Here is a 26700-nt window from a genome sequence, read left to right on the forward strand (position 1 = left end):
CCCATACTTGCAATTTTGTACTTTGGGGGTGTTCAAGAACCACATCACAAAATTCAAAGAAATGTAAATTTTGAAGGACAGCTGCCTTTTTCATTTGCATATCATTCCAGAGAGTGTGAATTTAGATTCATCTACATTGAAATACAGGGATGCGCGGTGGCGCTGTGGGTTAAACCACAGAGCCTAGGACTTGCCAATCGAAGGTTGGCAGTTCGAATCCCCGCGATGGGGTGAGCTCCCATTGCTCGGTCCCTGCTCCTGCCGACCTAGCAGTTCGAAAGCACGTCAAAGTGCAAGTAGATAAATAGGTACCGCTCCGGCGGGAAGGTAAACGGCGTTTCCGTGCGCTGCTGTGGTTTGCCAGAAGCGGCTTAGTCCTGCTGGCCACATGACCCGGAAGCTATACATCAGCTCCCTTGGCCAGTAAAGCCAGATGAGCGGCACAACCCCAGAGTCAGCCACGACTGGACCTAATGGTCAGGGGTCCCTTTACCTTTACCTTACATTGAGCCAAACCAAGTTTCTCCCTTAATATCTGTAAAACCTTCAGGTTTCATGCATGTGGTTACCAGCTCCAGCCTCTGAGAGACAGTGGGGTCCATGCCAAACAAATATACAGGCCCAGCCCAGCTGTGGTTCCAAACATTTCTCTTTGTTCCTGTGGCCTTTCCAAGGAAACCCCCTTCTCCGATGAGTTAGAACCCTCCTTCTAATCTCCACTCGGTTCCTATTAGTCCTAGCAAAGCTAAGCTAGAGCTTTTTCTGGCTCAGATTTTCTTTTTTCTTTTTTAATCTCCATTATCCACTTTGTGGAGGGAATCTTTAGCAGAGTCCTGGGAGCGAAATCTTCTTTATTGCTGTTGATTCACAGGCTGGAAAGGATGAGGCCTGAGTCACCGCTTCCAGCGAGGGAATTTGAGAGGTTGTCATCGAACGGGGGCTGGGAGGGGGGGGGGAGATACACACTTTTGGCCTGTGAATGGACCAGTCCTGCACTCAAAATCCTCCAAGGATGCTCAGGGATGCCAGAGATGGGACTGTGAATGAGCTGTTGATTTTGATCCTGCTTACTCAGCAAAATAAAGGCACTAGCCCTAACTGGCCAGAAGCCAAAGTCGTCTTGACAAGAGGGACTTTCTCAGATCCCAGCTGGTATATCAACAGGCCTCTTTCCCTAGAATTAAAACCTCACAGGGGCTATAACTTCTATCCCCCCCCCTTTTTGCTAAGGCTTTTAAGAAAGCTTTAAAGTGCTGTTCCAAGTAATGCTGCAATCTATAGCCTCTATATATTGTATATCAGTTTACACATGACTTGGGAAGACAGGCGAACTAATCCCAGTGTACTGGAAGAAGCAAAGATCACCAACGTCGAAGCAATGATTCTTCAACATCAACTTCGTTAGACTGGTCGTGTTGTTCCATTTTTAAGTTTGGAATAGAGTAGTTCAGGGGTCAGCAAACTTTTTCAGAAGGGGGCCAGTCCACTGTCCCTCAGACCTTGTGGGGGGCCGGACTATATTTTGAGGGGGGAAATGAACGAATTTCTATGCCCCACAAATCACCCAGAGATGCATTTTAAATAAAAGTACACATTCTACTCCTGTAAAAACACGCTGACTTCTGGACTGTCCGTGGGCCAGATTGAGAAGGCGATTGGGTCGGATCCGGCCACCCGGCCCTTGGTTAGCCTACCCCGATCCAACCTCTGCTAAAAACCTCCAGTAAAGGAGAATCGACCACCTTCTGATGGAGTCCCTTCCACTGTTGAATACAGTGGTACCTCTGGATGCGAACGGGATCTGTTCGCATTCTGAGTAGAATGTAAGGCGCATCTGTGCATCTGCACGTGCGTGGGTCACGTTTTGCCACTTCCGTGCATGCACGTGACGTCCTTTTGAGCATCTGCGCATGCGCGAGTGGCAAAACCCAGAAGTAATGCACTCTGTTACTTCCGGGTCACCGCGGAGCGTAACTTGAAAATGCTCAACCTGAAGCACATTTAACCCGAAGTATGACTGTAGCTCTTACTCTCAGAAAGTTCTTCCTGGTGTTTAGTCCAAATCTCCTTCCCTGACAGCTTTGGCTGGTGGAGGATGTTCTCACAGCGACAGTGACCAGAGGGAGGGGGATGTCTTGGGGTGGTTGGGGGCCAGGAATCCCAGCTGATGACGGTGTTCTCCAATTCTCCCCCAGGGAAAGGACGTATCTGGATGGACGACGTGGCCTGCAAGGGGACAGAAGAAAGCTTGTTCCAGTGCAGCTTTTCCAGCTGGGGGAAAACAAACTGTGGGCACGCCGAGGACGCTGGCGTGAAATGCTTGACGCAGTGAGGAGGGAAGCTGGACGTCCAAAGAGCAAATGGAATATCCTGTTGAAGAGGAACTGGTGGGACCTCAGAGAGGTTGGCCAATAATCACAGGCACCTTTTCTTTCTGCCAGTTCCTGGCTGCCCCTCAGAGGAATTGGGGGGGTAGCGGCATCTCAGCCTTTCTGTCTCTCAGGGCTTGCTTGTAGAGTCTACTGTAATGTTTCTGTCTACCCTGTGAGCGTGCCATCCTTGCTGCCCGCCTTCTCCACTGATCTGTAGCACTATGGGGAGGGGGTACCAGGCTCCCCCCAAATTGTATCGCTCCCCTTTCCTTGTATGTATAGACCAAAGCTCTGGGGGGGCCGGCAATTTAAGGCCTCCCTTTCTCAGCGGAACCGCTGGCACTATAGGGACTTTGAATCGCTGGTGATGTTGATCGCTTTACGGCGAGTGGGATGCAGCCACTGAACCAGCCCCGCAGCTCCCCGAGAAGACATAGAGACATGCCCGGTGAAGGGAGCAGCCGAGCAGCCGTGGACATAATCTGTTTGCTTAGTGAGCTGCTGATGCATTGCTTTCGTAATGATAGAATAAAGGATATTGGTGTGATTCCATAATTGTCTATCTGTGTCGTGCAGCAAATCATAATAATAATAATAAGAAGAAGAAGACATTATTTATACCCTGCCCATCTGGCTGGGTTTCCCCAGCCACTCTGGGCGGCTTCCAACTAAACACTAAAATACAATAACCTATTAAACATTAGAAGCTTCCCTAAACAGGGCTGCCTTCAGATGTCTTCTAAAGGTTTGGTAGTTATTTTTCTTTTTGACATTGGGTGGGAGGGCGTTCCACAGGGCGGGCGCCGCCACCGAGAAGGCCCTCTGCCTGGTTCCCTGTTACTTGGCTTCTCGCAGCGAGGGAACCGCCAGAAGGCCCTGGGAGATGGACCTCAGTGTCTGGGCAGAATGATGGAGGTGGAGATGCTCCTTCAGGTATACTGGACCGAGGCCGTTTAGGGCTTTAAAGGTCAGCACCAACACTTTGAATTGTGCTTGGAAACGTACTGGGAGCCAGTGTAGGTCTTTCAGGACTGGTGTTATGTGGTCTTGGCGGCCACTCCCAGTCACCAGCCTGGATTAGTTGTAGTTTCCGGGTCACCTTCAAAGGTAGCCCCACATAGAGCATGTTGCAGTAGTCCAAGCAGGAGATAACTAAAGCATGCACCACTCTGGCGAGACAGTCTGTGGGTAGGTAGGGTCTCAGCCTGTGTACCAGATGGAGCTGATAAACAGCTGCCCTGGACACAGATTTGACCTGTGCCTCCAAGGACAGCTGTGAGTCCAGAATGACTCCCAGGCTGCACATCTGGTCCTTCAGGGGCACAGTTGCCCCATTCAGGACCAGGGAGTCCTCCACACCCACCCGCCTCCTGTCCCCCAAAAACAGCACTTCTGTCTTGTCAGGATTCAACCTCAATCTGTTAGTCGCCATCCATCCTCCAACCTCCTCCAGACACTCACACAGGATCTTCACTGCCTTCGCTGGTTCTGATTTGAAAGAGAGGTAGAGCTGGATATCATCCGCATACTGATGGACACCCAGCAAAGGTGAGTGTGTCCGTGCCGGATGGAGCAGACAGTGGCGGCGATAGGGGCTTTGGTACCCGGAGGGGGGGGCGTCCCAACGATGTCAAACGTCCCCAGGGATGGGACCTGGGACATCCACCCCACCACCCCCTTCCTACGCCACTGGGAGCAGATTCCTCAAAATGAATACCTGCAGTTCTTATCATAAATGAAGGAGAGTTAAAAGTAACTTTGGCATGACATTGGGAACTGACAAAGACTATTGGTTCATAGTTCAATATTTTTACACGTGATCCCGATCTTTGAGCAATGAGAGACCCCAGGTTCCCAGGCATTTATCCCGGTTCAGTTTCCTTGGAATGAAGGTCAGTGGAGATAATGGCTTAAGGACATGTGGTTTTATTTGCACACATATATATATATTGTATAAGGGACATGGGTGGCGCTGTGGGTTAAATCACAGAGCCTAGGGCTTGCCGATCAGAAGGTTGGTGGTTCGAATCCCCCCAAAGGGGTGAGCTCCCGTTGCTCAGTCCCTGCTCCTGCCAACCTAGCAGTTCAAATGCTCGTCAAAGTGCAAGTAGATAAATAGGTACCACTCTGGCGGGAAGGTAAACAGCGTTTCCGTGCGCTGCTCTGGTTCGCCAGAAGCGGCTTAGTCATGCTGGTCACACGACCCGGAAGCTGTACGACGGCTCCCTTGGCCAATAAAGCAAGATGAGCGCCGCAACCCCAGAGTCGGCCATGACTGGACCTAATGGGCAGGGGTCCCTTTATTATATATATTACAGTCATACCTCGGGATGAATACACTTCAGCTTAAATATTTTCGGGTTGCACTCCGCGGCGACCTGAAAGTAATGGAGCGTGTTACTTCCGGGTTTTGCCACTTGCGCATGCGCAGACGCTCAAAATGACGTCACACGCATGTGCGGAAGCGGCGAAATGCAACCCGCACAGACACTCAGACGTGTCTTACGTTCGCTTCAGGATGCGAACGGGGCTCCGGAATGGAGAAGTGTGCATGCACACAAAAGTTTATACCCAGAACAAACCTAATTGGTCTCTAAGGTGCTACTGGACTTTTTATTTATTTATTCAGTCGCTTCTATAGCTCTGGATATGCACCCCAATCTTGTGCCCAGGGAGCTATTCCCAGGTTCGTCCTCTATGGAACAGATGCAGCAACTGGGGACCACTCTCGCCTCCACTGATTTATGTATCTTCCCCTGGCTGGCTCCGTTCACGCAGTGCCTGCGGGGAAACATCCTCTGCTCCTCCATTTTTAGTCCCCTCCTGGTTCTGGGAGGCAGTGATGCAGGAGGGTAGGGAAGCCCCTGGCTCTTCACTTGCATGGCCTGCCACTACCTCCTCTTCTTCTGACCTCTCCTGCGCTCCACCCTCCATCTCCGAAGCTTCTACTGTCTCCGACTCTTGCCTCCTGGCTGGTACAACTCCCCACAAATCGCTGCCCACCTCTCGTGGGTCAGACTCCAGCCCCACTGCCCCCGGTGCCAGTCCCTGACATTGTGTGTGTGTGTGCAGTTGTAATTCTATTAATGATTAATTGTTTTATTTATCTCCCTTACGTTTTAAGTCATTTTAATTTTTGTCTGTTACCTGCCTTGTGTCCTGGTCAGGGGAAAATGTGGGGATTTGCGTGTCAAAAAGAACATCCCAGCGGAAAATTCGAAAACCAGTTAAAATGTCTGAGGAAACCTGGGCATATGGCGGCCTTATCAGAAGTGTTGATTATTTGGCAGATTTCCCTCAAAGAAGCCAAAAGCTTTACCCAAAGTTTACTGCCAAAGCTCAACAACTTTGCCAACTTTTGTGCCCGGATCATAGCTGTCAATGCTTCCCTTTCTTTAAGGGAAATTCCCTTCTTCCGAATAGGATTCCTCGCAAGAAAAGGAAAAAGTTGATAGCAATGGTCCGGATTTTCACTTCTTGAAACCTGGCAACCCTTGAAATAGAAACTACAATAAGAACAGATAACCAGGTGGGTTCCTTCCAACTTTATGATGCCACGATTCTACAAAATGAGTAAGGAGTCAGCGGCTCAAACATAAATTTTAATTCTGCACAGTGCTCCCGCTATTGACGCTCTACAACGCCAGTCCTCTCTCTCTCTCCTCCCGCCCAGCCATGCTCCTGCCTTCGTTCACTTCCTTCCTTCCTCCCGTCCTCCTCCTTATCGGGTGCTGCTCAGGGTCTCGGGCTCCGAGTGGGGCAGGTCGCTCTGGGTCTCGTGGTGGCTCTGGTGGTCGTGGTGGCCCCTGTGGTGGCTGTGGTGGCCCCGGTGGTCATGGTGGCCTCGGTGGTGCTTGCCCTGGTGGTGGGGGTGGTGCTTGTGGGTCCGGCGGCCTTTGCCTTCGGCCAGGGTGGCCACCTGGATGGCCTCCGCCACCGCCATGGCTTTGCGGGCCTGGGTGCAGTCATACTCCGCCTCGGCAGCCTGTTGGTACGCGAGGGTGGCGATCTTGGAGACGTAGGAGAGGAGGTTGTCCTCCCTGGCCTGGGCCGCCTCCGCCGTCTCCTGGGCCTCTTCTGCCTTCCGCTTGGCCTCCAGCGTCTCCTTCTTGGCCTCAGCAGCCTCAATCTTCGCGTGAGCCACCTCCAGCTTGGCCTGGATGGTCTCGGTGAGGGCTTTTGTCGTCTCCTTCCTGGACTCGGGGTCCTTGTACCTCTGGAAGAAGAAGAGGAGGAGTTTGGATTTGATATCCCGCTTTATCACTACCCAAAGGAGTCTCAAAGCGGCTCACATTCTGCTTTCCCTTCCTCCCCCACAACAAACACTCTGTGAGGTGAGTGGGGCTGAGAGACGTCAGAGAAATGGGACTAGCCCAAGGTCACCCAGCAGCTGCATGTGGAGGAGCGGGGAAGCGAACCCAGTTCACCAGATTACGAGTCCACTGCTCTTAACCACTGCACCACACTGGCTCTCCTGGAATACAAGCAGGAGAGCAAGCGGCTCAGAGGACAGCAAGCACCGCAACCGCAACCGGAACGCGGAACGCCACCCCTTTCGAAATGCGGATTTTGCGACGTGCTTCTCTAAAGAGACGCACACCAAGATGTTCGGACCGGAGGGAGGCATGCGGACTGCAAGAGAGAATGACGCACGCGGACATCTTGCATCAGGGGAAATTGCTTTGCGAAATTTGTAACGTAGGGAGAAATACGCACCGGTAAGCTGCTGCGGAGGTTTGGAAAACGCTAAATGGAGATTAACCTGCTTTCTTCCATTTTTTATGTATTTATTTATTTTCCAAAAAGGAGCTCAAGGTGGCATACACAGTTATTATAATTATAATTATCAGTGCTTTTTCCTTAAAAAAATGTTTAGGGGTACTATCATTTTGATTTAAGAATAATAATCCCTAATAATCCCTAATAATCTTCATCCTTATTTCACCTTATTTCACATTTTTGCAAGGCTATTTCCCCTCATATTCCGGGCGCTTGGATCGTATTTTCATGAAGATATGCAGTTTTAGGCACACTTTACCTCAGTTAAATTGGAAGTGATCCTGTTCCCACCAACACATTTGGTTCAAGGGGGTTTAATCTTCAGCTACTCATAGTGGGATCTGGAGACTTGAGCCACAAATGGAGGGGACGGGGAATACCCTGATCCATGAAACTCACCAGCTGCTCCCGAACTTCATTCAGGAAGGCAATTTCGGTCAAGAGAGACCCAATTTCAGTCATAAGTTTTTCTTTAGCCCTGGAGAAAGGAGTGGAGAAAGAAGACTGTGTCCGGTTCTGGGCAGCCCACTTAAAAAAGGCTATCGATAAGCTAGAAAATGAGCAGGGGATGGTGAAGGTGCCTGGAAACCAAGATTTATGGGGAATGGTTGAGTGAGCTGGGTATATTTAGCCTGAGGAGGCAGAGAGGGGATATGAGCGCCAACTTCAAATATCTGAAGGGCTGTCAAATGGAAGATGGAGCAAGAGTGGTTTTCTGCTACTCCAGAATGTTGGGACCCGAACCAACAGATCCAAATTGCAGGAAATGAGATTCTGACTAAAGCTCAGAGAGATCTTTCTGAGGCTAAGCCATTCAAGAGTGGGAAAGACCCTTTGAGAAGGTTTTGGTCTCTCGTTCCTTGGCAGAATTCGGATGGCCATGTTTCAGGAATCCTTTCACAGGCATTCCTGCGCTGCAGGGAGCTGGACTAGGTGACTCTCAGGGTTGTTCCTTCGAATGCCACAGCTCTATGATTCTCTATAAATATCGTCCATTATTCCACAAGGACCTGGCGATCCCCCGCCGGACATGCGATTGCACTGACCTCTTGCAGTCTTCTGCATTGCAATCTTTTTCTGGAATAGAAAATGGGTCCATCGGTCAAAACTCGCAGCTTCCTTCCCCCTCGTCATTCAATATACACAACAGAGTTGCTATTGTTATTCTTATTATTAAAGGTAAAGGGACCCCTGACCATTAGGTCCAGTTGTGGCCGACTGGGGTTGCAGCGCTCATCTCACTTTACTGGCCGAGGGAGCCGGCGTACAGCTTCCGGGTCATGTGGCCAGCATGACTAAGCCACCTCTGGCAAACCAGAGCAGCACATGGAAACGCCATTTACCTTCCTGCCGGAGTGGTACCTATTTATCTACTTTGACGTGCTTTTGAACTGCTAGGTTGGCAGGAGCAGGGACCGAGCAACGGGAGCTCACCCCGTTGCGGGGATTCGAACCGCCGACCTTCTGATCGGTAAGCCCTAGGCTCTGTGGTGTAACCCACAGTGCCACCCGCATCCCTTTTGTATATATATAGCTCACAATAAATATACTGCACTGCACTGAAGAACTTGGAACTCTGAGCATTTCTGCTAAAGCGCCATGGAGAATTCGCGACAGGTACACCCTTGCCTTAGTGGATTGCACAAGCACGGTGTCGTGGTTAGACTGTAGGACTAGGACCCGGGAGAGAACAGGGTTCGAATCCCCTCTCAGCCATGCTCACTGGGCATGACCCTTTGACCAGTCATAGTCCTTCAGCCTAACCTACCTCACAGGGTTGTCGTGAGGATAAAATCAGAGTTGGAGAACTTATGCTCACTCCCCTGAGCTCCTTGGAAGAAAAGGAAGTATATGAATGTGATAAATAAAGCGTTTAATTGCAGACCGAAAGAGGCTGTAAATATTGGTGTGTGGGTGTGTGCATTTGCTGCAATAAAATTCTATCCAAAATATTTAGAAAACAATGCTGGTCAATTGTCCTGGGAATGAAAAGTAGTAACCTAGGAAGCTGCCTTTGCTTCCTTTAAAAAAAAATATGAACGCATTTTCGTTCACATGCGAACGCACATTCATATTTTTAAAAGGAAGCAAAGAATAACATAAAGAAGATTGGGAAAAGTTTATTTTGAATATATGGGGGAGAATTGTGCATACTTCAAATCGTTGGCAGCATTAAGACAAATTCAACAGTGTGAACAAGTTTTGATGGATGTGATAACGGCATACTGAACGGTTTCGTTTCTGTAAAGTATGCAGGGATTGATGTATGCAGAATGAACCATGGAAAGGAAGTGACTGACATTTTTAGGTTTAAATGAATATTTTAAATTGCAAAACAGAAAATTTAATAAAAATTACACACACACACAAATGAACGTGTTTTCAATTTTCCTGTGTTTTGCCTTGCACTGGTTTCAATGCATGTGTTATTCCTTTATTGTTGTATGCTACTTTTGCAACAACAACTAATAAGTTTCAGAAATGACCCTCATTCTACTGGGTGAGGCCAGTATTGTCCACTCTGACTGGCAGCACCACTCTCCAGGGTGCCAGACAGGGATTCGTATCCCTGCTGCACCTGGAGATACCACTGAGGATTGGAGCTGGGACTTCTGCATGCCAGGCGGGCGGAGAGAGAGAGAGAGAGAGAGAGAGAGAGAGAGAGAGAGAGAGAGAGATCCTACCTTTGTTCTGCTGCTTCAGGAAGTTAACCTGCAAAAGAGAATCCATTCCATTAAGTCCCATGTGGTTTCACTCCCTTGGAAGGGCTCTCCTTCCTTGGAGGTTTTTAAGCAGAGGATGGAAGTCCATCTGCCAGGGATTCTCTACTTGTGATCCCTGCACTGCAGAAGGTTGGGCTAGATGGCATTTAGGGATCCCAGAGTGCTGCATGCTCTGGTTATCTCCCGCTTGGACTACTGCAATGCGCTCTACATGGGGCTACCTTTGAAGGTGACCCGGAAACTGCAATTAATCCAGAATGCGGCAGCTAGACTGGGGACTGGGGCCGGCCGCCGAGACCACATAACACCGGTCTTGAAAGACCTACATTGGCTCCCAGTACATTTCAGAGCACAATTCAAAGTGTTGGTGCTGACCTTGAAAGCCCTAAACGGCCTCAGTCCAGTATACCTGAAGGAGTGTCTCCACCCCCATCATTCTACCTGGACACTGAGGTCCAGCTCTGAGGGCCTTCTGGCGGTTCCCTCATTGCGAGATGCCAAGTTACAGGGAACCAGGCAGAGGGCCTTCTTGATGGTGGTGCCTGCCCTATGGAATACCCTCCCATCAGATGTCAAGGAAATAAGCAGCTGTCTTATCTTTAAAAGACATCTGAAGGCAGCCCTGTTTAGAGAAGTTTTTAATATTGAATGCTGTATTGTTTTAACACTCGATTGGGAGCCGTCCAGACTTTTAGAAGACATCTGAAGGCAGCCCTGTACGGGGAAGTTGTTAATGTCTGATGTTTTATTGTATTTTTAATATTTTGTCATGTTTTTAATATTCTGTTGGGAGCTGCCCAGAGTGGCTGGGGAAACCCAGCCAGATGGGCGGGACATAAATAATAAATTGTTGTTGCTGTTGTTGTTAATGGATGAGAATGCTCAGAGGCTTTGTGAGCCCCAGGGGAAGACCCAAGGCAAAACACACACACACACACACACATACACACACAATAGTGAACTTACAGCACTTTTCAACTGCTGGTTTTCAGCTAGCACCTTCTTCAGCTGAAAGACAATAGAGAAGAGACAAAGAGGGTCACCCAAGGCTTTCGTATTCCCACATTCATCATTTGGGTTGCTCAGGGTTGCTGCGCAACTTCCTTGCATGTGAGAAGCCTCCACACTCTGTTTTCCCAGAGGCATCCATTCCAACGCTATGATTCTCCAAGGTGTGACCGGAAAGTTCGGTGAATGGTCCCAGAAATCGGACAGTGAGAAATATTCGAACATACATGTCTTACAGGCCTTCAAAGCAGCCTTCCACTGATCCAATGCACCGTTGACAACGGTTGCAGAACTGTTAGAAACTTCTGGAGAAGTCCTCTTTTCGTACTGCTTTCAGTTCCCTCATCACAGCAGCTTGGACGTGTGAAATGTTGGGAAATCTGTGCCCTTTCAGTGCAGAATTCAGTTTCAGAAAAAGAATGAAATCTGGTGGGGCCAGATCAGGAGAATATGGAGGGTGGGTGAAATATTATTGGAGTTGAGAGTGGATTTCCTGCTCTTTATTCAGCTCATAGTGGTGAGGAGGAATGGAAGTTCCTCCAGAATATCTGCTTTATATACATTATTTACACAATGGGCCCCACGTGATTGGCTAATTCTGGGATTCACCTGTAGGCCAATCAGGTTGCAGATTCACTTCCACCTGGAGTTGGATTGGGTGGCTCCTGTGGACCAATCAGACTGCTGCATTCCAAATCCTATTGTTCTAGGACCAATCAGACTGCTGCATTTTGGATCCTATTCAACTCAGTACATAACAGTGGGACGACTCAGTAACCTCAGGAACAATTTCATGCGGAATATGCAATTCTTCCGCCATCGTTCAAATGAAGAAATGCCGATCCCACATCAATAACTCATGAACTCTGCCGACATTTGCCACCGTTCTGTTCCTCGGCGGTCTGCCAGACTGAGGGTCATCTTCGATGGTTTGCTGCCCTTCATAGAAACGCTTAAACCACTCGTACGCTGTCTTTTGAGTGACAGCTTCATCGCCATACACAACTGTGAGCATTTTGTGGGTTTCCAATGCCGATTGTATGTTCAAATATTTATCGCTGTCTGATTTCTGTGATCATTCACCAAACTTCCCAGTCACACCTTGTGTGATTGCACTAGAAGAACTAGTCGCGATTCCTGCCTTGCATGTGGCTGGAATTCCGACTCAGGGTCCCTTTCAACTCGACAACTCTGCAATTCTGTGATTCTAAGAGGTCCCAGGTTCAGTCCTGGCCCTGGGCATCTCCAGTTAATGGGATCTATTGGACAGCACAGCTGGAAAAGGCCTGAGACCACGAGGAGCTATTGCTGGACACAGTATATCATCCTTACGACTAGTAATAGTAATTGTATCTGAACTTGGCAGTTGCTTGCTAATGAAAGGTCTCCTTTATAGAACGTTCTTTTAAAGAGAACCAGGGGAGCACAGTGGTTAGGATGCTGGACCAGGACCTGGGAGAGCAGGGTTCAAATCCCCACTTGGCTATGAAACTCAATGGGTGACTTTGGGGGCCATTTGCCTTTCGGCCTAGCCTACCTCTCAGGGTTTTTGTGAGGTTAAATGAGGAAGAGAGAGAAACATGTGCAGCTGGGGACATAGATGCAATCAATCTATCAATTAAATAAGTGAAAACTTATCATGGGGGGGTGGGGAACCCCAACTACACACAGTGCAATTCATAAAAATGCAAATACGAAATAAAAATATTGGGCTAGCTGAGCCAGAGGGAGCTGGATGAGACTGCAGGATTGCACCCTAAAGTTGTTACCATAAGCGAAATCGCTGCTTACCATGCTTTCCATTTTCATCGCTCTCACCCTGCAAAAGAACATTTCAGCTTTTTAAAAAAGGCCACGGGATAATCACAAACCCTGTTCCACCCACCTCCTCCTTCACCCCTTCCGAGGCTCCCATGGCTGTGATCTTTTCCCTCAGAAGCAATTCCTGGCCCATTGCTAATAATGTGCACCTAATGATCAGCTGCACAGGAACAATAAATGTATTGTTATTGTTATTGTTTTCCTGGACACATCCGGGATTTGGGGCTTGAAAATAGGCGATTGGCAAGAATGTCTGGGGAAACCCAGAAGTATGGTAAGGAGGTACGTTTTTGCTGAAATTGGTCAGAAATGCTACAGGTCAGGGTCTGGTCTGAAGCAGATGCCAGAGACTGGTCTGACTCTGAAGATGAAAGAATGCAGGCACAGACAGGGCAATCTCTGACAGAGGGGAGGATTCACCCCCCCCCCATGTTCCTAGAAGCAGAGAGACCAGCAGATTCAGAGGCTGCTCAGTCAGGGGGAAAGAGCTGGACAGTTTGAGATAGTAGCTAGGCAACCAGGAGGGAGGGAGCCTTACAGAGATTTTTCAGTCCAGCGTGGCAGGGAAGTCCCTCCCTCCCCCAGAACTCAGAGGACTGAAATGGTCCAGGAACAACAGAAGTGGAGGGACAGGTGGCCTCAGCTTCTTGCTGAGGAAGGGGAGGGGACTCAGAGTGAGCGACTGCCATCTGTGGGGAGGGTGGCCTGATGCTCCCCTCAATATGATGTTGTAAATAAGAAGGACTACAAACCTGGCAAAGGCTCATTACTTTTTATAGGAAGCTACTGGGGTGGAGGAGGAAACTCCCTTTCCTGCCAGCAAAGCTGACAAGAACTGAGCAGTTTCTAGCTCTAAACTTTTGAGTACAGTCATACATTGGGATAAATACGCTTCCAGATAAGTATTTTCAGGTTGCGCTCCGTGGAGACCCATAAGTAACGGATTGCGTTACTTCCGGGATTTGCCGCTCGCATATGCGCAGATGGTCAAAATGACGTCACATGCACGCGTGGAAGCGGCGAAACACAACCCGCACATGCGCAGACACGCAGTCATGTCTTAAGTTCTGTTCAGGATGCAAATGGGGCTCTGGAATGGATCCCGTTCACATCCCGAGGTACCATTGTATAGGAAAAAATGGTAGGATATGTCTGTCAAAGACACATAAACCACAGACCAAGTGTCTTGACCTAGAACGGCCGCACTTGACAAATGAAATCTGCCCTGTGGGTCTTCTCCACTTACCAAGAAACTCACCTCTCTGAGCTCTTTTCACTCTCGCTAAAGCTCTCATGCTCTTTGCTGATATGGTCCACCTCTGGTTTCGACCTCCTCTCCATATTCTAAGGAACAAAAGAGGTAGCAGACGTTAAAGAGGGTCATCTCTAGTTCAGCTCCCCCAATAAAACGGTGCTTTTCCACCCATGTTTTCCTCCATCACAGGTGACAAAGAGGAAATTGCGTCTGTTGGCAATGCAGAGTGAGGCCCCTGTGTGGGGCGTGCTGCTCTCCCTTGTGGAAAAGATGCACATCGCCACAATTTCTTCAAAAGTTGCCATCGCCACAATTTCTTCCCGTTTGTCAGATGCCTTCTACAGGCCTACCTGAAAAAGCGCAACCCTCTCGGGGCAACGAACAGGACAAAAGGTACAGAAGACTAAAAACAATGCAAAACGTTGAAGAAAATGTTCCATTTAACATTTGTTAAAAAACCCAAGGCATTTTTGTTGGGGATTGTAGGGAAAGACCTGCCAAAAAAGTTGAAAAACATCTTCATGTATGCGACAACGACCGCGAGAGTTCTGGTAGCACAAGGATGGAAGACTGAAGAAACCCCAACTAAAGAATCATGGCAAGAAAAATTGATGGACTGGCAAAACTGACACATAAGCTACAAGACAAGGATAATTGTGACTTTAAAGATGAATGGGAACCCTTTACAAAGTATCTGAAGATGCAACAAAGCGAACTGGACTCCTTGGCAGGTTTTGAATAAACATTCACAAACTTTTTATTGATAATAATCAGCTAAATAGTTTGAGGAGCTATACAACTTTGTAACATGCAGAAAACAGCATTCTTAGAGAAACCAAAGACTGGAACTGAGGGAAGTCGGGGTGGGGGTGGGGGTGGGTGGGTTGTGGGGGGGGGAGGGAGGGAAAATGGGAGGAAGGACAAGGATGATATGTTTTTGGATAATATGTCTTGTTATAATTTTGAATTACAGTGGTGCCCCGCAAGACGAACGCCTCGCAAGACGAAAAACCCGCTAGACGAAAGGGTTTTCCGTTTTGGAGGCGCTTTGCAAAACGAATTCCCCTATGGGGTTGCTTCGCAAGACAAAAAAAATCTTGCATCCTCCCGCGGGTTTTTTTCGCTTTTTTCGCCCTTTTCTTAAGCCGCTAAGCCGCTTATCAGCTGTTCCGCTGATAAGCCGCTTAACAGCTGATTGCTGGAAGCCGCTTGACAGCTGTAGCGCTAATCCGCTAAGCTGTCAATGGGCTTGCTTCGCAAGACGAAAAAACCGCTATACGAAGAGCCTCACGGAACGGATTAATTTCGTCTTGCGAGGCACCACTGTAAAAAAAACAAAAAACCAAAAAAACCAATGCAAAACGTTTTAATAAAACCATAAGCACTAAGAATAATCATAAATGGACAGGATTGATTTCATCTGATAACCATTCGAGCCGCTCAGCTAGGACATTTGTTCCCATTGAAACATGTCGCAATTGGCATGATCCTGCAAATGATGGCAAGTTTCACCACCGAGGCGGCCTACCTCTGTTCTTTTTTCACAAGTCTGCCACTCAGAAGCAGCCATGCGCTTTAGGCATGTCCTGAATGTCCTTTCAGTGCATAGGTGTGGATTGTGGGGAAGCGAAGGCAGCAAAAGTCTGATAGAAAAATTCCCGGTGACGTATGTTCGAATATATATTCTGTCGGGGCCACAAAGGCTGAGGAAGAGGCCCCGCTTATGCTCTACAGACCCTCTTGTCAGCTCATTTGCTTGGAGGTAGCAGTCGAACTGAGCGAGGTAGGTGTCCCATGATTCAGAGGCTGGGGCAAACGGCGGTAGAGGCACAAGTGAAGCCATGGTTCTGATGCCAATGTGGAGGGTGATGGATGGAACACAGTGCTCTAGCCAGAATGGTCAGCTCTAAATTGGTTCTGTTCTGTGATTTTGCTCAGTGTTTCAGCTCAGTGATTCAGCTCAGCTCAGAGGGTAGCTGTGCTCTGATGTCCATCAATCCCATCCTCGTCGCCAGTGTTAAGTTGTGGGTGAACATATCAGACGACACAGCGATTCTTCAAACAGCTCTTGTTTATTCACAGGCCAGAACAGAACTGGAGAGTGTTCTCGAAGCTAACAGCATGAGTTTGACCAAACTGCAGGAGGCAGTGGAAGACAGGAGTGCTAGGCGTGCTCTGGTCCAGGGGGTCACGAAGAGTTGGAAACGACTAAATGACTAAACAACAATACACCAAACAATAAAAGCTTCCCTAAACACGGCTGCCTTCAGATGTCTTCTAAAAGTTTGGTAGTTGACTAGATCAGTGTTTCCCAACCGGTGTTCCGCGGCACACTAGTGTGCCGCGAGACTTTGCCTGGTGTGCCGTGGGAGGGAGGCGGGCTCCATGTGCTTAGAGCAACAGGCTGCCGCCCCAAGCCTCGCGCGCCCGACGGGAGCTCCTGCCGGGCGCGCAAGACTTGCAGACACTCGCCCGAAGCACGGGCAGCCCTCCGTAGGGCTCCCTGTGCTTCGGGCAACAGGCTGCCGCCCCAAGCCTTGCGCGCCTGGCAGGAGCTCCTGCCTGGCGCGCAGGGTTGCAGACACTCGCCCGAAGCACAGGGAGCCCTCCGTAGGGCTCCCTGTGCTTCGGGCAACAGGCTGCCGCCCCAAGCCTTGCGCGCCTGGCAGGAGCTCCTGCCGGGCGCGCAAGGCTTGCAGACACTCGCCCGAAGCACGGGGAGCCCTCCGTAGGGCTCCCTGTGCTTCGGGCAACAGGCTGCCGCCCCAAGCCTTGCCGCCTGGCAGGAGCTCCTGCCGGGCGCGCAGGGTTGCAGACACTCGCCCGAAGCACGGGGAGCCCTCCGTAGGGCTCCCTGTGCTTCGGGCAACAAGCTGCCGCCCCAAGCCTTGCGCGCCTGGCAGGAGCTCCTGCCGGGCGCGCAGGGTTGCAGACACTCGCTGGAAGCACGGGGAGCCCTCCGTAGGGCTCCCTGTGCTTCGGGCAACAGGCTGCCGCCCCAAGCGGCATATAGTCAATATAGGCACAGAGTTAATTTTTTAAACATTTTCTAATGGTGGTGTGCCTCGAGATTTTTTTCATGAAACAAGTGTGCCTTTGCCCAAAAAAGGTTGGGAAACACTGGACTAGATGACCCTCAGGGTCCCTTCCATGAGATGTCCTCTCTGAGCCTGAAGAACCCCATAACCGAGGCTTCATACACGGAACAGGGTTTTCTTCCCCTATTTCTTCTGCTTTGTTTTAGAATGGTGACATGATTCACTGAGAGATCTGAATCATTCCCCACCGCAGCAAGGGCCTTTGCAGTTCCCTTTTCACTTCTGACCTCTTCTCTTTCAGAAGACTATAACGGCCTCCAATCTCCTGCATATTTGGGGAAGATATATTGGTTGTAAGAAAGCAGAGATCACCTCTGTGGACTCGGCTTTGCCTTCTATAATGCCAAATAAGAACCATTATTATTCTGAAAACCCCAGTTGCTCATTGATTGCTTTCTGAGTTATGTGAAGAATAGCCTTCCTGTCCCTAGCAGCAGAAAGAGACTTACATTGCATGCTCTAAGAGGAAAAAGCTAAGACTTTCCTTCTTAACTCCCAAGATGTTTGCTCTAATTCAGGGCAAGGGGAAATTGGAGATGATCAGAGAGCAATTTTTTAGCCTCCTATCTTTTCTTAACCGGAGCCTTGATTCCGGCAGATGTTATTATTACGGAGCCTGGGGTTTATTTGGTTTCTAGGGTGACCGGTTTTCCCACCCTGAGTTCCTCCTCCTCCTCCTCTTCCAACATGCTGCGTAGCAAATGATAAATCCTCTTAAATAGTCTTTTAGTGTGTCCCAGAGGAGAGACGGAGAGATGTTTGTTTCCACAAACATTATGACATGCAACCTCACTCTTGGGATGATGCCTTCACATCTCAGGAGGAAGGTGCTGATTCTCCATGGAGATAACTAGCCTGGAGAAGAGGAGTTTAAGGGGTGATATGATAGCCATGTTCAAATATATAAAAGGATGTCACATAGAGGAAGGAGAAAGGTTGTTTTCTGCTGCTCCAGAGAAGCGGACACGGAGCAATGGATCCAAACTACAAGAAAGAAGATTCCACCTAAACATTAGGAAGAACTTCCTGACACTAAGAGCTGTTTGACAGTGGAATTTGCTGCCAAGGAGTGTGGTGGAGTCTCCTTCTTTGGAGGTCTTTAAGCAGAGGCTTGACAACCATATGTCAGGAGTGCTCTGATGGTGTTTCCTGCTTGGCAGGGGGTTGGACTCAATGGCCCTTGTGGTCTCTTCCAACTCTATGATTCTATAACTTTTGTGGCTCTCCCAGTTCTGAGTTCAAGTAGGATTGGTGCAAGAGCAGAGGCTACAAAGGGGTACAAGCTCTCATTTTTGGACCTGGGCAATAAGTGCAGAGCTAAGCAAAAAAAAAACCAGCACCACCAACAAGAGCACACAAGCCACTCAACCCATGAGGAACTTTCATGGGCCCATGAGAAGAGAGTATATCTTCAGTCTGTTTGGTGGAGCAATCTCCATCACTCCTAGAACAACACGTATCTTTCACAATGTCCACAATAACTGTCCCTAAGTGTCTGAGAAACTTCACTCACACCTAGAACATCTGTTCAGTATGGGGTCCATCAGAGTCTCATTGCTAAAGGATAGCACCTATGCTTTCAGAAAATGTGTCCAAGGTAGACCAGTATGGTGTGGAGTCTGGTGGTGAACAAGTTCTACTAGGAATGGTTGGAAGATCTGTACAACAACAACAACAACAACAACTTATTATTTGTACCCTACCCATCTGGCTGGGTTTCCCCAGTCACTCTGGGCAGCTTCCAACAAAGATTAAAAATACATCAAAATGTCACACATTAAAAACTTCCCTAAACAGGGCTGTCTTCAGATGTCTTCTAAAAGTCAGGTAGTTGTTTTTCTCTTTGACAACTAGTGGGAGGGCATTCCACAGGGTGGGTGTCACCACCGAGAAGGCCCTCTGCCTGGTTCCCTGTAACCTTGCTTCTCGCAATGAGGGAACTGCCAAAAGGCCCTCGGCACTGGATCTCAGTGTCTGGGCTGAACGATGGGGGTGGAGACGCTCCTTCAGGTCTACTGGGCCTTTGAGGCTGTTTAGGGCTTTCAAGGTCAGCACCAACACTTTGAATTGTGCCTGGAAACATACTGGGAGCCAGTGCAGGTTTTTCAAGACCAGTGTTATGTGGTCTTGGCGGCTGCTCCCGATCCCCAGTCTAGCTGCCGCATTCTGGATTAGTTGTAGTTTCCAGTGTGTGTTTAGAGAAGATTAAGGAGATTAAATCTCCTTCCTTGGAGATTTTTAAGCTGAGGTAGGATGGCCATCTGCCATGGATGCTTTAGCTGAGATTCCTGCATTTAAGGGGGCTGGACTGGATGACCCTTGGAGTCCTTTCCAACTCTACAATTCTATGATTTTATGATTTGCCTTCCTTTGTCATTTTTCGGAGACTTCTAAAAATGTTACTTGCAGAATGCTGTCTGCAGAAGAGGGTCAGCACCGAAGGACAGACCGGTGTGATGGAAGAGACATTTTCTCTACCCCCACCCCCACCCTGTCTTATGCATTTATTAAATAAAAGTAAAATAAATAAAATGTACAGCCTGCCTTTCAGCCCTCAAGACGGCCCCCAGGGCAGATTCCACCTGCTAAAAAATGCATATCCAAAAATTCATGCAGAACCACGGGAGACATTAAAACCGAGTTCTCCAGACATTCCAGCGGCGGTTATGAAAGCAGCGTTCCAGGTGCCCCCCCTCCCGGCCTCCCCCGCCCCTTAAACTCGCCTTGGGGCTGAATTTCATTTCATCGTGCAAAAAGGGCAAGCAGATGGGCGTGTAGAAAGTGCAGGAGACGAAGCAGGGCTGGGAGCTACAGTGACGCAGGGAACGCCGCCGCCGGGAGGCCGAGGGAACGCGGGAGAAGTCCTCATAGCTCCTGTAAGGGTTCATTGGCACGGGGCATCTTCGCTTCCAGAGCAGGGTCCAGGTGGCAGTTCGTCTCCCTGGCAACCTCGCAGGGATAACTGAGGCCCCAAGGTTCCATGGATGGGGAGGGCAGGACTGGAGACCAAAGCGAGCGCCATTATCTCCATTTGATTTGATTCCCAGTACGTTTCCGAGCACAATTCAAAGTGTTGGTGCTGACCTTTAAAGCCCTAAATGGCCTCGGTCCAGTATACCTGAAGGAGCGTCTCAACCCCCATCGACACGGAGGTCCAGCTCTGAGGGCCTTCTGGCGGTTCCCTCATTGCGAGAAGCCAAGTTACAGGGAACCAGGCAGAGGGCCTTCTCGGTAGTGGCACCCTCCCTGTGGAAGGTCCTCCAAGCAGATGTCAAAGAGAAGAACAACTGTCAGACATTTAGGAGACATCTGAAGGCAGCCCTGTTTAGGGAAGCTTTTAATGTTTGATGTATTACAGTATTTTAATATTTTTTTGGAAGCCGCCCAGAGTGGCTGGGGAAGCCCAGTCAGATGGGCGGTGTATAAATAATAAATTATTATTATTATTATTATTATTATTATTATTATTATTATTATCGAGTTACTAAAACAAAGAGCTTCAGAAGCTCTGCAAGGCATGGAGGAGACCAAGGGCCAAGAAGGTTGGGCAAATTCATGGAGGAGCAGAGAGCTATCAATGGCGACCAGCCAGGATGGTTGCGAATGAATGAATGAATGAATTTATTAATACGGTCACAGACCAGCGTCAAGGATGGTTGTGTTCTGCCTCCGCACTCGGGAGCAGCCGTGCTTTTGCATACCACTTGCTGGAAACTGCAAGAGTAATCTTACAGCTTCTGGAGGCAGTTGGAGGATGGATGGCGGCTAACAGATTGAGGTACAATCCTGACAAGACAGAGCTACTGTTTTGGGGGGACAGGAGGTGGGCTGGTGTGGAGGACTCCCTGGTCCTCAATGGGGCAACTGTGCCCCTGAAGGAGCAGCTGCGTAGCCTGAGAGTCATTTTGGACTCACAGCTGTCCATGGAGGCACAGGTCAATTCTGTATCCAGGGCAGCTGTCTAACCAGCTCCATCTGGTACGCAGGATGGGAGCCCACCTGCCTGCAGACTGTCTCGCCAGAAGTGGTGCATGCTCTGGTTATCTCCCGCTTGGACTACTGCAATGCACTTTACGTGGGGCTACCTTTGAAGGTGACTCAGAAACTACAACTAATCCAGAATGTGGCAGCTAGACTGGGGACTGGGAGCGGCCGCCGAGACCACATGACACCGGTCTTGAAAGACCTACATTGGCTCCCAGTACGTTTCCAAGCACAATTCAAAGTGTTGGTGTTGACCTTGAAAGCCCTAAAGAGCCTCGGTCCAGTATATCTGAAGGAGCGTCTCCACCCCCATCGTTCTGCCCGGACACGGATTCAGCTCCGAGGGCCTTCTGGCGGTTCCCTCCCTGCGAAAAGCCAAGTTATGGGGAACCAGGCAGAGGGCCTTCTCGGTGGTGGCGCCCGCCCTGTGGAACGCCCTCCCACCAGATGTCAAAGAGAACAACAACTACCAGACTTTTAGAAGACATCTGAAGGCAGCCCTGTTTACAGAAGCTTTTAATGTTTGATGCATTACTGAATTTTAATATTTGGTTGGAAGCTGCCCAGAGTGGCTGGGGAAACCTAGTCGGATGGGCGGGGTATAAATAAATTATTATTATTATTATTATTATTATTATTATTATTATTATTATTATTTATTTCATGTTCAAATTCTGCTCACGGGTTTCCCAGAAGAGGCATCTGGTCAGCCACTGGGAGCAGCGGTGTGACATGGGAGCTGCAGCAGGGGTGATTGCCCCAGGTGCACTGGGGGGGGGCAGGGGTGGCTCACACCACCCTCCCCAAGCCAGCCCCGTGCATCTTTGTGAGGCTGGGATCTGATCAGATCCCAGCTTTGCGAAGTCGCTCAGGGAGGACGGCATGAGACGGACCCCAGCCTCTCAATGGTAAGGCTGGGATCGAAGAGCGCAACATCCTTCTTAATTGTGGTGCCCAGAATTGGACACAGTATTCCAGGTGAGGGTCTGACCAAGGCAGTTTAGAGGTAAAGGTAAAGGGACCCCTGACCATTAGCTCCATTCGTGGCCGACTCTGGGGTTGCAGTGCTCATCTTACTTTACTGGCCGAGGGAGCGGTGTACAGCTTCCGGGTCATGTGGACAGCATGACTAAGCCGCTTCTGGCGAACCAGAGCAGCGCACGGAAACACCGTTTACCTTCCCGCTAGTGTGGTACCTATTTATCTACTTGCACTTTGACGTGCTTTCGAACTGCTAGGTTGGCAGGAGCCGGGACCGAGCAACGGGAGCTCACCCCGTCGCGGGGATTCAAACCGCCTACTTTCTGATCGGCAAGTCCTAGGCCCTGTGGTTTAACCCACAGTCCCATCCACGTCCCACCAAGGCAGGATAGAGGGGGACTAAGACTTCCCTTGACTTCTGCTGATGCAGCCTAGAATAGCATGAACTTCTTCTTCCCTTCTCCCTCTCCTGCTCATTTCCTTCTTTCTCCTTTACATTTCCTTTCGGCCCATGTGTCCTGTACCCGAACACCTCCTTTTGCAAAGTCGCCAGGCACAAGGAAACTCCTGTATGGCTGGGGACTCACAAAGGCCCCTTTCTTCAGAAGCTGAATACACCTTCTCAGGCACACTTGTGTTTGCATGTATTTATCTCTCTCTCCATCTTCACATGTTTCCCACCCACTGATCCCTCCTGCCCCCTTCTCCTCGCTGCTCCATCAGTGCTCAAAACCACACAGGTAGGTAGGTCCCTCCTCCCTGCTCTTTCCTGCCCACCTGGCCAATTGCACGGGCTGCAAACGCAGATCCCAGGAACGTGGTTTTCCACAGGAGGACTGGCTTCTCAGAGGGCGAGAAAGGAGGAAGACTTTGGCTGCCGCTGGAAGCCAGGTAAGCAGGTGAGTCAGTGGAGGGACTTGGGGGGAGGCAGGCAGTTCCTGTTAGTTTCTGTTTGCCAATGTGCAGTGCTTTTGAAGTCACAGGACTCTGTTTACATTCCTGGGATTCCAGACTGTTGGAAATCTCACGGGAGACAGATGTGACGTTACTGGGTTCCTGTTCCTTTGTTTGGTTCAGTTGCTCTCTGCTTTCACAGAGAGAGGATGGTTTCTTTTCTGTCTGCGTAGCTTAGAAGATAAAACTTTGCAATGTAGGCATAAATCTCATCACTTCCGCGTGCTGCTTTGATTCTCATCAAAGGCTCAGGTCGTTAATTACGTCAGAGGCGATTCCGAAGGACTCGGCCAGAGGAAGATGAGCTTTATCAGCTTGGAAGAGCGGAGATCCCGACAGGTCCATGATGGGTGCAAAGGTGACCTTGGAAAGGGACCAGGCTCTCTTGTGCTTCCAATGGCAGCATCAGGGGTGCAACAGGGTCTGAGCTGGGTCCTTGTCGGACAAGAAATGAGCAGGCTTACGGGAGAAAGAATCGTTTTATCCTACGCAGGCTTGGAACTGGGCTCCAAAAACGAAATAAAGCCCAACATTATCTTGCAACTTTAAGTAATAAAGCATTATTAAAGGAAGTCAAATATAAAACACATTATGAGGAAAACAACAACATATTGCCTTAATTAATTAATTAAATCAATGAAATTGTTGAAGTGTGTCTCTGCCTCCATAAACTGTCCAATTTTTTTAAAGACCAATTTTTTTGTCTTTACTTTTTGAACATTACTTATTCGCTATGAAATAAGAGGTCTATTGCTCAGAGGCAACGGATAGATGGATTGATTGATTGAATGTAAGTAAAGGTAAAGGACCCCTGGATGGTTAAGTCCAGCCAAAGGCGACTATGGGGTTGCGGTGCTCATCTCGCTTTCAGGCCAAGGGAGCCAGCTTTCCGGGTCATGTGGCCAGCAGGACTAAACCGCTTCTGGTGCAATGGGACACTATGACAGAAGCCAGAGCGCAGGGAAACGCCATTTACCTTCCCGACACAGCGGTACCTATTTATCTACTTGTGCTGGTGTCTTTCAAACTGCTAGGTTGGCAGGAGCTGGGACAGAGCAAAAGGAGCTCACTCCATTGCGGGGATTCGAACCACTGACCTTCTGATCAGCGAGCCCAAGAGGCTCAGTGGTTTAGACCACAGTGCCACCTGCGTCACAGATATATATATATTGCCTGGGCTGATCTAAGTGTGGAGCCGAGTACTGGCTCCGTAGGGGATGGGAAAAGGAGGAAAGACAGAAAGAAAGGGGGGTGTCTACCAGAGGTGTCTTCTGGTCCAGATCTGGCCGAGAGGCCTCCAGATTGGCCAGAAAAAAAGCCATGAAGCCGTCCCTTGTCCAAAGACTCGAGTGATGTGGCATCTGAAGGTGCGCCCGGCAACCTGTTCCAACTCTGCGTGACATCACACAAAGCGCATCATAAGGAGAGGCTGGAGGGGAAACGGCTTAGCAACCTCTGTGCAAAAGTCAGCGAGGATTTTGCAAATCTGCCTTGAGGGGGAAAGCTGCTCTTCCTTCACCCGATCCCCAAGTTTGACTTTGCAATTGCATGCGCTGCGTCCCCAGTGCTTCCAAAACATTACGATGATCGCTGCTAGAAATGAGATAGTTTTGCAGGAGCCGAGCTACTAACACTGTTCCGCACTCGGTTCTGAAATGCATGGGGTGTGACCTTCAAGCAGCCTAACCTACCTCACAGGGTTCGAATCCCCGCGACGGGGTGAGCTCCCGTTGCTCGGTCCCTGCTCCTGCCAACCTAGCAGTTCGAAAGCATATCAAAGTGCAAGTAGATAAATACTTTTTTATTACTATTTATATTATTGTTGTTGTTATCAACAACAACGGCAAAGTTGGAAAGGAGACTCTACTCAGATTCCCAGCTGGGTTGAATGAATGAATTTTATTATTACGGTCACAGACTACTTCTGGCTCACTTACAATATCAGGAAAATCTTAAAACACAACAGGAATACATTGAATTGCAATTGGGTATAGCAGAGACAATACAGTTAATATATGTATATTAAATCTTGAACACTAAAATATAACCTAAAATTGTCATTTAAAACCCTAATCGTTTTGGTAGTACAGCTTGTTCCCTAAGTTTTATGGCAGCCGCACAGAATTTGGCCACCTTTAGGGTGATCTCTAGATCCTTGTCCTCTACCAGGAGTTTTAGAAATTGAAGTTTGGACCTGTTGTGACGTGGGGTTTGTGATTTCAGCTCTCTTGACATAATATGCTGGAGACAGTTCTCTAGTAACACTTCTTTATTAAAGCAACAAGACCGAAGACTGAGGAGGGGAGAGCTACATTTATAGGGACAGGGAACAAACTAGAAAGGATACATTTTGGAGGGAACAATATCAGGCAATCACAGTCCTGCCTTTTGGAGGCAACCAATAAGACAGAGGATCCAAATACAGCAGCTTAAATGAACCAATAGTAGCTGTACCCTCTGGAACCAAAAGGCAGTTACTTTACCCTAATGCAATACAGACAATAATAATACAGATATAAAATCCTTTGACTCAATACACAACACCCCTCCCCCCCTAGTGAGCACAGCAGACGTAATCTCTCAGGTACTGTGGGGTCCTACAACTTCTACTCGATCTCCTGACAACAGGTGTTGCCGGTTCTGGATTGGGTGTCACCTGTGGTAGGGGGGCTGCTATAGGGGTTTCGTCAGGAACAGAAGGAGTCCCAGACATCTCAGGGTCCCCTACCTGTACCTCGTCATCATTTGCTGAGGCCCCTGGTGACTGCACCTCTGGGCCATTTTCACTCTGGTCTTGCAGCTCTGCGTCGTTAGCCAGGGATGAATTATCAGACTCCTCCCTGCTGAGCGCCCGGCGCCTCAGCTGATCTATATGTCTCTTCCAAACTTGCCCATTTTCCAAGGTCACATAATAGGACACAGGTCCACTAGCCCGGGTGACCACACCAGCCACCCACCGCGAACCTCGTGAATAGTTCCTCACCCAGACCAGATCTTCAGGGGCGAAATACCTTGTTGTGTCAGTCTCAGCCTGGGGGTTTGCTCTTGAATTACGGTTTGGCATTTTATCCGGGTGGACATAATCCAACACCGTTACCAATCTTCTACCCAAGAGCAGCTCAGCTGGCGACTTGCCCGTCGCAGTACACGGCGTCGCATGCTGCAAAAATAACATTTGCGCGATGCGAGCTGACCAGTTACCCTCCATTAAGCGCGCAATGGATTCTTTGGCTGTTCTTACCATGCGCTCCGCCTGCCCATTGGAGGATGGGTGAAAGGGCGCGGATGTGACCCCTCTTATGAAGTTATCAGCCAAGAATGCCCTGAATTCTTGGGATACAAAAGCTGCCCCATTATCTGATACAATGGTCTCAGGTAACCCGTGGGTTGCAAACAGCTGCCTCAACACCTTGATTACGGCAGCTGATGCCATGCTAGGGACCATCGCCACTTCTAACCATTTGGAATATGCATCGACGATAACCAAAAAGACCTTCCCCTGGAATGGCCAAGCAAAATCTAAGTGCAGCCGGCTCCAGGGAGATCTGGACTGCTCCCACCAGTGAACTGGTGCTCTGGCCACTTCTGGCCGCACCTCTTGGCATGCCTTGCATGTTCGTATCCATTGTTCTATGTTCTGGTCCATTCCAGGCCACCACACATAACATCGGGCTAGCGACTTCATCCTGACCATTCCTGGGTGTCCCATGTGAAGTGTCTCAAGA

General features: G+C 49.1%; 2 protein-coding genes across 3 annotated transcripts in view; one reads left to right on the top strand and one right to left on the bottom strand.

The window, feature by feature from the left end:
* SCARA5 (scavenger receptor class A member 5) overlaps positions 1–2927 on the top strand; it is a 108179-nt gene extending 105252 nt beyond the window's left edge. The window contains exon 9 of the mRNA XM_083733572.1: positions 2196–2927. Coding sequence (XP_083589698.1) covers positions 2196–2332 — 137 coding nt within the window. The 3' untranslated portion in view covers positions 2333–2927. The remainder of the gene's footprint in view (positions 1–2195) is intronic.
* Positions 2928–5961: 3034 nt separating this feature from the next.
* On the bottom strand, positions 5962–24383 carry LOC310841955 (uncharacterized protein). Of its 2 annotated transcripts, none has more exons than XM_083733728.1 (8): positions 24235–24383; positions 13962–14047; positions 12674–12701; positions 10841–10882; positions 9836–9863; positions 8198–8228; positions 7551–7629; positions 5962–6588 (listed from the first exon to the last, which is right to left on the bottom strand). In XM_083733728.1, the coding sequence occupies exons 1-8, from the start codon at positions 24376–24378 to the stop codon at positions 6094–6096; spliced, it is 933 nt and encodes a 310-aa protein (XP_083589854.1). In that variant the 5' UTR covers positions 24379–24383; the 3' UTR covers positions 5962–6093. The 2 variants fall into 2 exon arrangements, with proteins under 2 accessions (XP_083589854.1, XP_083589853.1); XM_083733727.1 differs by lacking the exon at positions 24235–24383 and adding an exon at positions 19780–20000.
* Positions 24384–26700: the final 2317 nt, after the last annotated feature.

Source organism: Podarcis gaigeae, assembly GCF_964106915.1.
Source record: "Podarcis gaigeae genome assembly, chromosome: 3".
Classification (NCBI taxonomy): Eukaryota; Metazoa; Chordata; class Lepidosauria; order Squamata; family Lacertidae; genus Podarcis; species Podarcis gaigeae.

Coding starts and splice junctions, on each gene's coding strand:
- LOC310841955 (XM_083733727.1), bottom strand. CDS start 19,944: ATGAACCCTTACAGGAGCTATGAGGACTTCTCCCGCGTTCCCTCGGCC. Junction 14,048..19,779: donor AAATGAAATTCAGCCCCAAG/GCGAGTTTAAGG, acceptor TTTGTTCCTTAG/AATATGGAGAGGAGGTCGAA. Junction 10,883..12,673: donor CGATGAAAATGGAAAGCATG/GTAAGCAGCGAT, acceptor ATTGTCTTTCAG/CTGAAGAAGGTGCTAGCTGA.